The 15,461-nt window shown below is 43.3% G+C and overlaps 2 protein-coding genes across 2 annotated transcripts; one reads left to right on the plus strand and one right to left on the minus strand.

Annotated features, from left to right (window-relative positions):
- Positions 1-1,707: 1,707 nt before the first annotated feature.
- Positions 1,708-8,294, plus strand: cog4 (component of oligomeric golgi complex 4). The gene is made up of 19 exons (XM_028402725.1): positions 1,708-2,077; positions 2,431-2,513; positions 2,617-2,731; positions 2,843-3,017; positions 3,098-3,291; positions 3,639-3,744; positions 3,832-3,989; positions 4,072-4,130; positions 4,218-4,342; positions 4,425-4,543; positions 4,671-4,837; positions 4,925-5,090; positions 5,505-5,567; positions 5,672-5,785; positions 6,189-6,281; positions 6,357-6,440; positions 6,523-6,624; positions 6,936-7,064; positions 7,662-8,294. The coding sequence occupies exons 1-19, from the start codon at positions 1,943-1,945 to the stop codon at positions 7,794-7,796; spliced, it is 2,322 nt and encodes a 773-aa protein (XP_028258526.1). The 5' UTR covers positions 1,708-1,942; the 3' UTR covers positions 7,797-8,294.
- Positions 8,295-8,653: 359 nt separating this feature from the next.
- gnao1b (guanine nucleotide binding protein (G protein), alpha activating activity polypeptide O, b) lies at positions 8,654-14,682 on the minus strand. The gene is made up of 8 exons (XM_028401617.1): positions 14,198-14,682; positions 14,007-14,049; positions 11,744-11,885; positions 11,351-11,511; positions 11,142-11,270; positions 10,919-11,048; positions 10,412-10,565; positions 8,654-10,321 (listed from the first exon to the last, which is right to left on the minus strand). The coding sequence occupies exons 1-8, from the start codon at positions 14,313-14,315 to the stop codon at positions 10,134-10,136; spliced, it is 1,065 nt and encodes a 354-aa protein (XP_028257418.1). The 5' UTR covers positions 14,316-14,682; the 3' UTR covers positions 8,654-10,133.
- Positions 14,683-15,461: the final 779 nt, after the last annotated feature.

A 15,461-nucleotide genomic window follows, 5' to 3' on the forward strand; every position in this document is an offset into this window, starting at 1 on the left:
GTTTAAGACAATAAATGTCTGACCTGAGTTTATTAATTATGTGTAAACAAATACCTTCGTTCGTCAACTCCCACAGCATGGACATGAGGCTGAACTGCTACAGGGACATTCAGAGGTCCCTGTAGACTCTAGAATAATAACAAAAATTGACCAGGCTAAAAACATTTAAACATTTATTATTCTTGTACTGTTAGCATAAGGAAAAGAAGCAATCCTAGGTCCCCACCAATGTCAAAAGCAAATCTACACCCTTGCAGTAAATGCATGTATCTAATCTAAGCGAACATAGTCTGCTCAAATTACAGTATGCATGTATTGATCTGTACACAGTTAAGTTCCTGTTTATACCAGCACAAAACAGGAAGAAGTCCAGAAAGCAACAATGCATTGAAACATCATTTTGAACATGGAACAGTTGGCAGCACTGTAATGTTCCTCATGATGAATAGCCCCATATTGTTACAAACGTCGTCTTGAAACTATCACCACATTCAAGACATATCAAAATTCGGGCAATGAAACTTCAGCATCCTAAATCATAACTCAAAATTCATACAGCTTGACTATCTTCCCTTCCCTGGAGGCCATACTGCTGCTGTTTATTTGTCTAATCACAAGAAACGCCTATTTATTAAGGTGAGTCAAATGTTTTGTTTGGTAGTCCAGCACAGCAAATAGCACAGACAGGCAATGACCATCCTGTGAGAAGCATAAGAGAAGAGAACTGCAGCTTCATTAGGAGATACTTTGAGCATGTGTGAATGCTGTTCGTTGCCACATTGGCATGAGAAACAAAGTGTTTTGAAGGGACCTGTAACAGCATGTCAAAGAGACACCTGGAGGTGTTCTCTGAGCCACAGATGAAACCTTTTGGGTAACAGAGCTTTGATGCTTTCCAGGTAAGCCGTCTTCACCGCCAAGATTGCAATGAGCCTGATGTAAGGTCTTCTTTTTTTATAAAGATTTTTAAGAGCATCTGAGGAAAAAAATGTGGTAAATTGAGTAATTTGGAAAAGCAGCAACAGGAAGCCAAAGACCTAAGTAGACAGAGAGAAGCACTGCAGAAGAACTTCTGTTATTTTCCAACGGACAGCAACCCTCCTGACTGACCTTTAATGGAACCTGTTATATTTTTACTTTTTATACCTCCATTAGTGAATAGAGCACTTTTAGAAGTTATAATTAATGCATTAGAGAGTTACTATTAAAACTAAAAAAGTGTTATAAAAGCTTAAAGTTTTATTAAGGCATGGTTCCTGTTTGTGTAACTGTGATGTTGTAATTAGTTTTACTAATGCCAAAATACTGTTGATGATCTGTTGAGGAGCAATGGTGACAGACTTAACCAGCCTATTGTAATTAGAGGATCCCCAACAGTCTAATAATCAAGTAATACATTATAAATATGGGACATTTTCCACCATTTCACTGTTCTGATTTATAATTTTCTTAGCTTAATAAAGATAGCTAATAGTTACATTTATGTAAGTAAAGGCCAGATGACAAGAAATTATATATATAAAAAAGCTTCATTTCATTTTCAAAGTAGTCAACATGCGCCTCTAACCCACAACCAACTGTACATGAACGTAGTTAGTTAATTAACTGTGCAACAAGGTGGCTAATCAGCTGAGGAACACTAGATCCCTTTAACTACAAAACAAAAACGTACCACTACACGCATGCGTAGTATATCATCACATTCCCAGAGTAGGACTTCTCAGGCAGAGCTTCTGGACCGTCGGTGCGCCACCTGGCTCAAATGTCCGTTTATATTATACCCGGTTAAAGATGGAGCTGCGTACACGGTTATAAATTAAAGACAAAGTGTCTTTATTGGAACCAGATTTAAGCTAAAAGATTCGCTGCCTGACAGACCAAACCCAGGGGCAGCTAGCTTTCTGATGACGTTGGATCCTGAGTCTAGTTCCGGTTGCGGAAGATGGCTGACAGCGGACCAGTGGCAGCGAAAAGATGCGACTCAGGCTCCTTGTCCTCAGTGAGTATGGAGACCATCTCCGCGCTGACGGAGCTGGAGGACCTGGAGAAAGTTTACCAGCAGCTCTGCACAGAGGAGGTTCGTACAGAGCTCTGTAATGTCGGCCTGTGGTGTAGCGTTTAGGCACCATCCACGTATACTGCAACGCAGCCTCAAAACAGTACACAGACGTCCAGGTTTATAATATAAAGTGTTATTAAATACTATTAAAGGGCAAACGCCAAGGAGAGGCTGGGGAAAACTACTATTTCAGATAACAGCAAGTACGATAACATTTTAACACCTCACAGCGTACTTCTTTTCAATTAAAAGCTTATAGTGTCAGACCAGGAATTGCAGTAGTTTAATGTTATCAGCATTACTAATGGATTAGCTTCACAGTGCTTCACTCTATACTCTTCACAATATTCCTGTTGCTTTGCTTCATACAGAAGAAGGTGGAGGCTGAGCTGGACAGACTGGTCGGTCAGGAGGGAGCCATTCACACAAAGATGCTGGCTCTGCAGAGGATGGGGTATACTTTGCACAGATTAATGGTGTTTCAACAGCATCTAAGACATTTGGTCAACACCAAATATAAACCTGTGTTGTATAAAATATTTCTTTTTACTGCACAGACCTAGTCTACAGTTGATTGGAGGAGATGCCAGTCAGCTTTCGGGGATGATCACCTTTACCTGCAGCCTGGCAGAAAACGTCAGCCGTAAGGTCAGACAGCTTGACCTGGCAAAGGTAAAAACACATGTGATGTTTTAATTTAGCTGTCAGGTTATAATGACTGTACTATTATACTGCACCACATGCTTTGATCTCTAAGTGTGTACCTGCATTTATTTCCTGCAGACGCGGCTGTATAATGTCATCCAGCGTGCTGATGATATCCTTGACTTGAAGTTTTGCACAGACGGTGTGCAGACGGCTCTGCGTAATGAAGATTATGAACAGGCTGCTGCTCATATCCATCGATATCTTTCTCTGGACCAGTCGGTTATTGAGCTGAGCAGGCAGGGAGAAGAAAGTAAGGTGTCATGGTGATATTGCACTGCATTGAACACATACTACACACTGTAACATCACCAATTTATTGTGTCTACACAGGCAGCACAGTGGATGCCAGTCTGGTCATGCTGCAGGAGGCGGAGCAGAAACTGAAGGTCATTGTTGCAGAGAAGCTCGATGAAGCAGTAGCAGCAGTCGACCTCGCCCAGGTCGAAAGGTTTTTCAAGATCTTTCCTCTTTTGGGCCTCCACCAGCAGGGCCTCGCTCGCTTTGGTCAATATCTGTGCAGTCAGGTCAGTAGTAGCATAAGAATGTGTTTTTTCTCATTTTATTTAATCTTTATAAAGTGTGTGGGTTGTTTCTGTGTGTTCAATGGAGATTTTGGATCCATTATTTGTGGCTTTGATTTGCATTAACTAGACTGATGACACAAAATTCAATCATTTCCAAGCCTACATCCATCTATCCGTGTTTTGTAAAACAACAAATGCACATCAGTCAACATATTCTACAGTACTAAAACACAGTATTTCTGTATTCTTTTATTGAGTTGGACTCCAATTTATATTCACTTCATGTTAAGAGGATTCTGTTCATTAAGCGTGAGCGTTTCTCTGATTTTTCACACTCACTCACACAGCTTGCCTCCAAAGCTGAGGAGAACCTGCTGTTAGCCACAGGAGGAGATCTGGGCGAGAAGCGGGCTCTGCTGATATTTGCAGATACTCTGACACTGCTGCTGGAAGGTGATAAAACACTGTCTGTATGTGTCTCTCTTAGGTAGTGGACACTACCACCAGTGTTTCTCTGTGTTTCTTTGTGTGTGTTTACAGGTATTGCTCGTGTTGTGGAGACACATCAACCTATAGTAGAGACATATTATGGTCCAGGCCATCTGTACACACTCATCACTCACCTGCAGCAGGAATGTGACCGGCAGGCCCAGAAAATAGTCGACAAGTTCATCCAGCAGAGAGGGTACCACAGCAAGGTGTGCATGACATACGAGCTGCATCGCATGGTGGTTTTAACAGCTTGTCTGTACCTGCTGTAACCTTGAGTTTGACCTCTAGTTTCAGATTGTGCAAAGCAGCATGATGAAGAGTGTGCCAGGGGAGAGGATCGAGCCAAGGTGTGTGTTTGTGTGAGCAACGTGCTGTCTCCTCTTTATGTTTGTCTCCGTTGTGTTTTTGTTCATATCGCTGTCTTTCTCTAACAGGGAACTGGACCCTGTGCTGACAGAAGTAACCCTGATGAACGCGAGGGCTGAGCTCTACCTGCGTTTCTTACGCCGCCGCATGATGGCCGACTTTGAAGTTGGAGACGCTCAGAGCATTACGCAGGGTAGTAATATTAAGGTGTGATTTTACATTTATATAAGCTTTGTTTAAATGGTGATGTTTTTCCTGCCTTTCTGAAAACCCAGAACATCAGCAGAACGTGGAGAAACTGCTGAAACACTGCTTGCTGAGCAGGACAATGCAGGAGCTGATTGGCTACTACATTCCAATGGAAGAATACTACATGAGGGAATCTGTTAACAAGGTCAGCTATTTATAAAACCCTGCGTAAATACTGTATATAGAGAGAATTTCTACAAGAGAGAACTCCCTGCCCCTGAATATCCTAAAATTGATGCAATATTTGCATGTTTTAATATTCCCCATCCCAGGCTGTTGCCATGGATGCATATGAAAAGGGTCAGCTGACCAGCAGCATGGTGGATGACTGTTTCTATATTGTCAAGAAGTGCATCAGCAGAGCTTTATCAAGCTCCAGCATAGACTGCCTCTGCGCCATGATCAACCACGCTAACTCTGTGCTGGAGTCCGACTTCAGGTACTCTCTCATTCCCAGCTGATACATTTAACTTTTAATGTTTTTAAAATCATCTCATGTATAAGCGTGTCCCTATTCACCTGTCAGAGAGGTGTTGTACAACAAGCTGCGGCAGGGCTTCCCAGCCACAACACTTCAAGACATCCAGCGTGGTGTCAGCAGTGCGGTCAGTCTGATGCAGAGCAGCTTGCAGCAGGGCAAGTTCAACACGCTGGGCATCGAGAGCGCTGAACATGCCAAGGCTGCATTTCTGGTAATATGAACAGACACACTCACTGGCTGCACTGCACGCACTGCTCACAGGCAGAATCTCAGAAATTTCTGTGACTGTGATAAAAAGGTTCTTTTTTATAAGTCTTGTTTAATAAGTGATCAGCAGTAATTTAACGAGGTATCACATGCATGAATAAGATCCTCTAATTTAGGAGAGATAAGTACTGCTTTAATATTTAAAATGGCTCTTGGCTGAAGGAAGCTCTACTTCTAAAACCTTTTCACAAATTTGTACAGTCACAAATTGAAATCAAGAAGCACTTAAAGGTTTATAGCTGCTAGTTGGACTTTTAAAGTCAAAATACCTTGTCTTCAGCATGTTTTTATTTAAGTAGTGCTGAATAGAATTCTGTCTGTACAAATCTTTCACGCACACTTTGTTTTTTTCACTCAGGTGACTCTGAATAATGTTGAGGTGTGTAGTGAGAATATTACAACTTTGAAGAGGAACCTAGAGGTGGGTGTTACATCTGTGCCAGAGCTCAGCCTGCCCTCTCCTGTTCACCATGCTGTTTTCAGTTTGCCTCATTTGCTGAAAATTAAATGTTGTTTATTTGGCAGAATGACTGCTCCAAGTTGTTCAGTCAGGGGGTCGGTTCTGGTGAGCAGGCCAAGATTGAAAGCTGTTTGTCCGACCTTGTCAGCACATCCACAAAGTTCAAAGATCTCCTACAGGTAGGACACACAAATGCAAACTTAAACATGTGCTTACTTGACTGGACACTGTCAGACCAGTCCAGCGTTTCTTTGGAGTGATGTTTTGTGAGGTACTCCTTCGGTGTGTTACAACACTTACCTTGTGTTTCTTATGATACTATCAATGATCTCTTCATAGCCATCCAGCTCCATTGATATAGCAGAACAAAAAAGCATCTGGTATAGTGCTGTGTGACATTGGTTAACATATCAAAATCACAGCAACTGTGTCCTGAGAGGTTAAATGACTCCATAGATAGGATAAATCAATATAAGTCTTCAGTTTCCCATAATACTCTCAGGATGGTGTATACCGTAAAAATTCTGCTGACCCCATCATTGCTTGGCTTCTCTGATTCTTCTACTCTGATGTTTTTCCCAGGAGGGTCTGACTGAGTTAAATACAACAGCTATAAAGCCTCAGATCAAACCCTGGATCAGCAGCTTCCTGTCCATCTCACATAACATAGAGGAGGTAATGGTCTCATGTTTCTGTGCTAAAATCAAAGCTGACGAAACCTGTTGTTGTAACTGTTGCTGTGCCTCGCAGGAGGAGTTTAATGACTATGAAGCTAATGACCCCTGGGTGCAGCAGCTCATCGTTAACTTGGAGCAGCTGATGGCAGAGTTTAAGGTAACAGCACCGTTGAGCTGGGACTTGGTGTCTGCTGATTAAATCTTAAATCTGTCTCACCGTCACTGTTTTGCCTCACCAGACCGCGCTCTCTCCTGTTATCTATGACACGCTCACCAGCCTGATGACCAGCCTGATATCTATTGAAATGGAGAAAACGGTCCTCAAATGCTCTTTCAGCAGGGTGAGGTTCTGAGCTCGGCCACAAGGTGGCAGCGAGCTCCCTGTGCACCGAATCACTGACACACATCTGAAGAAAATCCTCCATCAATGATTTATTAATGAATCCAGATAGGCCTGAAAGGGAGGGTGCTTCCTTTTGGCATGTTGGCCTCTTCCTATTTTGAGAAGAGTGTTTTTATAGGAAAGCTCTAAATAAATTATTACACTGGGTACAACATATTGTACAAAGAAAATGTCTGAAGAAAAATAAAGAAGAATCTGTTTATGTGAAGTATCCACAGGTGTTTCACTATGCTGATTGTTTCATTGCAGCTCGGTGGGCTGCAGTTTGATAAAGAGCTTCGGTCTCTGGTGGCGTACCTCACCACTGTGACCACCTGGACCATCAGAGACAAGTTTGCTCGTCTCACGCAGATGGCCACCATCCTCAACCTGGAGCGGGTAATTTACATTTGTTAATTTACACACACACAGCGGTATTATGTGAAACTCATTTTGATGCATTTTGTTCTAAACTGAGAACATGAAGTCTCTCTTGGTTTTTAAATGAACATATTAGGACTGGTAATTAGATGTGTAGTATTGTGATAGGATGCAGTTTGTCACCTGCCATGGCTGATGGTGAGCAGTCATTGCAAACAGAAGCTCTGCTATAATTTCCTGACACTTCCACACCACAGACATGCCTGTTCTATGTTACCTTTCTGGTCTGTCAGTGTTCAGCTAATTATTGATTAGCTAATCCATAAATTGTGACAATATTAATGTGCATTCCTACACAAATAACAGGTATCTGTAGTCATTTTTATGTTACTGTCTGGTACTGTCTGGTTCTACTATTTAATATCCTCTATCACATCTTGGTAAAGTTTTACTTGACAATAAGAATGTTGTGGAAGGATGAAGATCCTTGTCTATGTGGTTAATGTTTATTAACTCATACTAATTCAGTATATAATTTCTAATAGTGTTACCCTCTCAGGGACATTCTGCTTTTCCTAAATTACACAGATTCACTTTTATCTATTTGTGCTGCAGGTGACTGAAATCTTGGATTACTGGGGCCCTAATTCAGGCCCCCTGACGTGGCGGCTAACTCCGGCAGAGGTGCGCCAGGTCCTAGCACTGCGCATCGACTTCAGAAGTGAAGATATCAAGAGGCTGCGACTGTAACTTAGAACTGGCCCGCTGTCATTACTGATTGCTGTGTAGCACCAACTGTGTGAAGCTTTTAACGCAGGCCTCCATATTTCTGTGAGCAGATGTGGGCACCGATCAATGACTGATTTCTCTTCAGAGGTGTTTTCAGACCTCACCTGGCTCCTGGTTTTGTGGTTACTTGGTGTCAATTCTGAACAATTTGATATGGATTAACTGTAAGTATGAGACTAATCTTGTAAATGTTTAATTAAAACTTCAAAATGTGTAATGGTGTCAGAGTGGGAGTCCCAGCCTTCCAACCTGTAACTGGTTCTGTGAAACGAGGACACCCTGGGACTGAGGAGTGGAGCTCCGCGGCTGTCACTGAAACAGAACAGTAATGAACATCATACCCATTAAACTGACAGAAGCAGGTCAGACAGCTGATCCAGCCTAGTCATTCAATATATGAATAGCTCCTTGTCTGTGATGATGGAACACTTTTAACCTAATAAATTGAGAGCTGCTGTGCGAGGTCTCTGATCCCCGCCATCCGCCACATTTCACCAAGTGCCGCCCCATTGCCATGCAAGGCCTGCTCCCAATCTTTTATACGTATTTCTGACACTAAATACAAAGCTGTGTTCACCAGGCAATGAAGCATTAAAAGTGGTCCACTCTCATAATGTTCAGCCTAATTTCCTGGTCCAGCCTTAATTCTCTGCTCAAATTAAAGCAGGTCAGCATGTGTTTAAATGTTCTGCAGCAGTACAGTTTGACATCAACCCTATTAACTGTGCAGCATCATCAGACTCAGACCACAGACTCGGGAATAGTTAGGAAAAGTGTGGCTTTAATGTAAACACAACATTCGATTGGCTCAGCACAAACATTCCACATGAGAGCAACCAATAAACTACTGAATAGGATGGGGGGTGCAGCACAAAAACATTCACAGTAAAAAAAAATCTGGTATAATCATAATATATATATACAGTACGGTGCTTTTAAGGTGAAAATGGAGATAGGATATGATATGTGATAGGTAAAGAGTATACAGGGATCAGAAGATGAGTTTCTAGGTGCACAGGTGAAAATGGAGAGCTGTACTTTTTCTCTGTGAAAAGAGAAACGTGACAGACGGGATGGGAGGGAGGAATAATAGTTCCCTGTTGACTGATCAGGGGAGGAGAGGGTTAAAAAAACTCTACTCCCCAGACAGGCTGCCTCAAATGATATTGTTCTCCTTGTGCAGTCTTCTATTTCTACACAGATGCACATCAAAGGGTCAAGCACCACACAGAGAACAAGATGTCACTGGAGGGCGGCTTTCTACCCTCTGAACCGCACATGGGTGTCGGTGCACCCCAGTATTTCATGACAGGAAATAAATATGTGGCACGGGATTTCAGGAGGTAGGAGGAGGCATGTAGGGCATGAGGCTTAAATAAATAAATCATTCGATGATAAAATCTGTTGCTTAAATAATAATATAGTGGATAGTATGAGCTATGATTTCTGATCCTATCCCTATCTGTCAGATGGTTGGCACCGATATGATGACTTTTTTTTTCTTTTTTGAGATAACATTGGCTGATAAGTATTTCCTCACGCTACAGGAGGCCAGTGGTGATGGGCAGCCACTCTCTTTCATCATGTCTTACAGCAAACAGAGAGTGGAACAGACCTGCAGGCTACTCGGTCATACATCAGTCTGAAGGAAAGTTGAAACAGCCTCCTTCTTTCCGTCCATGACCCTCGGCCACAAGAACAGCACCTCCCCGACATCATTATCATCATCTCCACCTTCATACACACAGCAGCTCTTTAAACAGAGCACCAGAGGCTTTATTCAGTACCGGTATTAATGCCTCAATAAAATACCACAAAAGAATGGGACAATGATCCATGTAGCCTGGCCGGCCATCCTAATTCTTGTTTTCTTCTATACAAAGAATTATTTCATACAGAGAATCTTTGTGGCGTGGGTATGGCTGGCCAGGCTATAGTCCACGTGGTGTTTGAGAATGATATTGCAGGCTACTTGCATTGCATCTCTGGACACAAGGCTGTGGCTGAATAAACCCCTGGTGCTTCTTGTCTTGTCCCACTTGTTGACAGTCATCGGCAGAACATGAAACATTCAGCTCAAAAACACATTTTTTTAAAAGACAAAACTGGGGTTGTGTAGTGAAATCAAAATAAGAGGAAGGGAACAACTCATGGCAATAATCCAGTGTGGTGTCTGACGGCAGCTCTTTGGGTCCTTTTGGACGTGTAGAATTACATATTTATGTGTTTAAGTATCATCAAAATTATCATTATTAACACCTCATACACTCCATGACAACCTCTGTGCTTGGACAGGCCTCAGTATAAGCCACACCCTCTAAGGTTGTTTGCAATAATGATGTCAGTGACGGCATCAAACACTACCTGGATGTTCCCTGTGTCAGTGGCACAGGTCAGGTGACAGTAGATCTCCTTGTTAGGAGAGCGATTCTTACTCTCAAACTGAACCTGAATATATGCAGTAGCATCGTCATAAGTATTAGCACCTGGAGGAAAGGGGAGGAGAGAGCACCAGAGAACGCGTTAATGTCTTCACTCAACTTGCTTGCAGTAAGAATTAAGAGTGACGGACTGACCTGTGTATTCTGGAAAACAGATCGTCAGAGGGGACTTCTTGATCTTCTCAGCAAACAGGTCCTTCTTGTTGAGGAAGAGGATGATGGAGGTGTCGATGAAGAACTTATTGTTGCAGATGGAGTCAAAGAGCATGAGTGATTCATGCATGCGGTTCTACAGGAAAAAGAATAATGAGGTTAGTGTTACAGTGAGGAGAGCAGGTTTGTACGCCAGTGAGATACGAACTATAAATCGCCTGTAATTAAGTGACTACCACAGGGAAACAATGCAAATAAGCACTCGTATTTTCCTGGAAACCAAGCGAAATCCTCCAGGCCAGCACCACTTTCCAGTGCTTTTACTGTGAACGATGTGGCTCTAAGATACGAAGTGAAACCCTGACATCCTTCAAATGAGCAGGACTAGCCTTCTACCAACTTCATCGGACAAGTGACAGTGGAGATTGACGTTTCCCGGGGATCTGTGCCCCACAGGGAATCAGACTGGATTAACTTGGACACACTTACAGTGGTTTCATCTTCATGGAGCACCTGGTCATATCCACTCAGAGCAACACAGAAGATAATGGCTGTCACATCTTCAAAGCAGTGGATCCACTTCTTCCTCTCTGACCTCTGACCTCCCACGTCAAACAACCTGGAGGAAGGGGACAGACACCAATGCAGATACAGAGTGCTATAATCCTGGATCTTTGACAACAACAAAGGCCAAGTTATGCACCGGATCTACCTGAAATGGAGGTTTTTGAAGGTGAAGTGGGTTTCGACAATGCCAGTGGTCTTCACTCGGGTTCTCAGGATATCCTGCTCTGTGGGCTGGTAGTCTGCTGCCCCAATCCGGTCTAGACTGTCCAAGTAGCTGATGACAAACAGATAAAAATGTGCATTAGAAGGCTGATGTGTCTTTTTAATCATAGGGCTTTTTATAGTTCTACTCACTATTTAGCAGAGTCGTTAAGCTGGTATTCCCGGGCACGGTTGAAGCACTCCTGAGTCCCAGCATCGGCCCATACACGCTTCATAGCGCTGAGAAGCTCTGCAGAGTACGGCTCTGTGTCTTCCATACGACTGACCACATCACAAACCAGCTTAGCATCGGCCTGGACAGACACGTTTCACAAGAGCAGGAGCATCATATTTATATCACTTTATTTATTATTTATGATATGTTGAAATTGTATTTTTAATATTACAAATGATCTTTAAATGCACACTTAAATTTCTTTAAATTCAAATAAAAGTCTTGAAAAGGATCCATTTTGTAGTCCTGTTGTAGGACACATTATACATATATGAAACAGTTTCAGGACTGGTGAGCAAAGGTGAAGCTACTTTTCGATCCTTGTCTCCAAATTCGATGCCCAGGGAGTCCATGGCTCGAAGGATGGCCGCCAAGCTCTGAATGGTGTTGCTGTAGACCACAGGCTTATACTGCTTCACATCATCCCCAGAAAAGCCATCTTCATGGATAATCCTGCAGGCGCACAGAGATATTAGAGACCCAAGCTTGGACTAAATAGAAAAAAGTCACACATGTCCATATGGTCCTGCAGACCTCAACAATTTCAAAATAAAAGCGCTGCATGTTCAAACTTCCATAGATACACATCTCACAAGTCAATTGTTAATTATGTTCAGGTTTAATGGGGCAGATCGTTTTTACATTCTCAGCCTGTGATCTTTAACTGCACAGTAACATGATATTTAAGCCATTTATAATTTATGACAGCCAATGGAGTGCAATCAGTCAGAGCACTAATCAATCGCTACTACACAGAGCTTGACACAGTTCTGTCCTCATAATCTGGTCAGCATCAAATTATCAATGAGCACATCTTCAGCCTGAGTCTATTAAATATCTGCCATTTCCTGCCCAAACGAACCATATTTAAACTTTTACAGCAGTTGAATGTCGCCCCGTTTGTGATTGGTGATTGATATTTGATGAGGGAAATGAATAAGGCATGATGGTTTTTGGTTATTCATCTCGTTAGTGTCCATTATTAAGATGTTTAATAGAAGTGATCAACCCGGTTGGCTTGAATCTTCTACAACCATAAAAATAATCAGAGTTCTGAAATAAAACCTTCAGGTTAAAGATGCAAGATTAATGGTGATGTTTGCACGCTTTGTCTATAAATTATAAAGTCATCAAATGTCCAGAACCTTCTAATATTCGATTTACTACCAAAGCATTCAAATATCAAAATAGACCTGTCAATAAACTAATTGATTCATCAACTAAACTAGTGTGCCAGCAGAATGTCCTTCAGTGTATATAAAATGTCAATATTGTTTACTAAATCAACATATTATTTGGTTTTATATTATACCAGGGAATCAACAGTATTAAAATGTGAATTTAAAGGGTTGATGTTTAATGTCAGCTTTATAAACAGCATGTGTTCTTAATTAACAGTCTGCAAATGGAAATGTGTAAAAATAAACACCAGTGACATTTCTGCAGCTGGTTAGCATGGTTACATCACGTATCAATGAAGTTACTCCTGATTTAAATCATGCAGCGCTCTATACTGCACATGTACTCTTTTATTAGGTCACATTTTCTGACAGGTTGTTCCTGTCAACATGTTTGTGGACTCTCTCTCTCTCTCTCTCCTCTCACTGGCTTCACTCTCACTGCACAGTGTGTGTGGATCACAGCAGAGCATCCTAAATGCACCCTCCAGTACCTGAACTTTATGACCCAGGGTGTACAGTAACAACCATCTATCTGCTGCTTGCTCAGGCTGAAGCAAGCCCCTAAAAGTATTTGTAAACCCTATCTGGTCCAGTGTCTTCAGTTCAGAGCAGAGAAGCTACATCGGCAACCAGCAGAGACCACAGGGAGGGTAATGAGGTGAAGGGAAGAGGAGGAAGCAGGGCATGGAGGGAGGGTGCAGTCAGTGCAATACAGGAAGGAGACACACACACACACACACACACACTCTCTATCTCTCTCTCTCTACCCACAAACAATGGGAGAGATGTTCCACAGGACAAAATATACAAAGGGCCGTGCATTTTCCCCGCACTGAAACATCCAGAAACTTAACTAAGAGGTTTAGGGGAAACAACAGTGATTTAAAATATCAAAGAGTGATTTAGCTCAGACAGGGGAAGGTTTAGATGCGGTTTTAGAAGCCATATTTCTGCGTAAATCCGCTTTATAGGCAAAGTACTCCCGGCGATATCGGGCACTTAAAGCCATTAAGATTAAAAGCAGAGGTATTCACTAATGGAGCTGTAGTGACCTCACTGTGTGTTCACACACACACACACACACATACAGAGCGAGAGGAACAACACCCACACATCCCCAGTCGCACACTCCCTGTAGTCAAGTAAAACCCTCGTTAACTACATTTCAGCACCCAGGCAGTGAACAGCACCCTGGGACGCACCGGTGCGGTCTCCGCAGCCTCACTGTCGGTCTGCAGGAGGTGCTCGAGTCACCGGCACTCCTCCCGGGCTACGGCCTCTCGAAACATGGCGGCTGAACCTGCCTTAGCACATATAGGGGAGGCGCAATCTCGGGCCTTTCACTCCGACTGTGCATAAGAGGGTCAAAATAAGCCAGAAAAGGGACACTTACTTCATCTGTTTGACGATGGTGCTTTTGCCGGACTCTCCGCCGCCTGTAAAGAACGGAAGGCAGAGTGAGAGCCGGCACTGAAATCAGTACCACGGAGAGCACCTCCGCCCCATGCACTCCCACCACAAGTAAACCGAGCCGCGCCGTGCGGAGGCGCAGCAGCCCCGCGGCCGGACTGGCTCTTCTCTTACCGAGCAGGAGCAGTTTGACGTCCTTGGCGGCGACCAGCCCGTCCTCCTTCAGGTTTTTCTCGATGGCCTTGCTCCGGTCCAGAGCTGCGCGCTCCTCGGCGCTCAGTGTACATCCCATGTTTCCAGGCGAATGAGCAATCCCGTCGTCTCCCCGGTCCGCCCTGTCCCTCGCCGACTCTCTGTCAGTGCGTTGTCTCTCACTCGCGCTCTCCTCCTGCGCTGTCTGCTACAGCATTAGGCCCGGATTGAGGGCAAAACGGAGCCGGGATCCCGAAACGGTCTTTTCTCCGTGACTGTGTGTGTCTTCGCTCCGTCCCCTCTCTCAGAGGGGGTTGGGGGGTGGGGTCGTTGCGCTCGAGCCTGCGGGGTTGGGGTTGTTGTTAGGTGGGGAGAGGGGTCTCGAGCTCTTCTCTCTCTCTCTCTACAGGGCGGCGCAGATGATGGTGATGATGACAGCGAGCGCGAGCGATTTCATCGTATCTCTCTCCACGAAGGCAGGAGGGGCGCGAGAGGAAGAGGAGGGACGCGGGGCTGTCTGCGCGAGACTCACCTAGCGCAGGCAATCTGTCTGACGTCAGAGCGGCCGAGCTGTAATCACGTCCGATGAAAGATTATTCAAATGAAAGAGCCGTCTAAATGGCAAATGTTGCCCTCTTGTCTCGTGGTATTAGTGGAGACTGTGCTGTTGTTGAAAAATTAAAATGTCCCAACGCGGTTCAGCGTCTACTCCCCGGAGCCCGCATGACGTTTAGTCACGGAAACATAAACAGGCCTAAAACACACAGGGCGGCGGACACGGAGCAGCAGGTACACACTTAGTTACATAAATGCATGGCAGGATGTTGGGGGCCAATATAGTTCATATCAATGCGGGGAAAATCAGTAAAAGTACTGAAATCCTTCCTGTGTGCTGTAATACACCAGTGTGCTACTGCAGTAAACACACAACTTAGAAGCTCAGAATATCAAAAAGGCAAAATAATAACTATTAGCAGTAAATTACATAACAACATACTGTTAAAGGCTTCTGCTGTTTTAAGCTGTATGTATCCTCAGCTAACCTCAGCATTACAAATGGATTTATATGTAAAAAAAAAAAAAAAAAAACATTAACTACAACTGTCAAATAAATGTGCAAAAAATAGATTCTATAAAAGTATTTTACTGTAGTAAAATAGTTTTATCCAGCAGTGGTTGCATGTAATCCCACTAAAGACTCACTACAAATGTAGAATCTTGCCAGATACAGATTTACAGATGTATT

The sequence above is a fragment of the Parambassis ranga genome, chromosome 3 (genome assembly GCF_900634625.1).
Source record: "Parambassis ranga chromosome 3, fParRan2.1, whole genome shotgun sequence".
NCBI lineage: Eukaryota > Metazoa > Chordata > Actinopteri > Ambassidae > Parambassis > Parambassis ranga.

Bases quoted from the DNA above. Each gene is read 5' to 3' on its own strand.
- gnao1b (XM_028401617.1), bottom strand. From the start codon at position 14,315: ATGGGATGTACACTGAGCGCCGAGGAGCGCGCAGCTCTGGACCGGAGC. The intron at 11,049-11,141 runs GTAGATCCGGTG...CCCTTCCTCCAG, and splicing joins TTCAAAAACCTCCATTTCAG to GTTGTTTGACGTGGGAGGTC. The intron at 10,566-10,918 runs GTAAGTGTGTCC...TTTTTCCTGTAG, and splicing joins TCCATGAAGATGAAACCACT to AACCGCATGCATGAATCACT.
- cog4 (XM_028402725.1), top strand. From the start codon at position 1,943: ATGGCTGACAGCGGACCAGTGGCAGCGAAAAGATGCGACTCAGGCTCC. The intron at 2,514-2,616 runs GTATACTTTGCA...TTTACTGCACAG, and splicing joins CTGGCTCTGCAGAGGATGGG to ACCTAGTCTACAGTTGATTG. The intron at 4,131-4,217 runs GTGTGTGTTTGT...TTTCTCTAACAG, and splicing joins GGGGAGAGGATCGAGCCAAG to GGAACTGGACCCTGTGCTGA.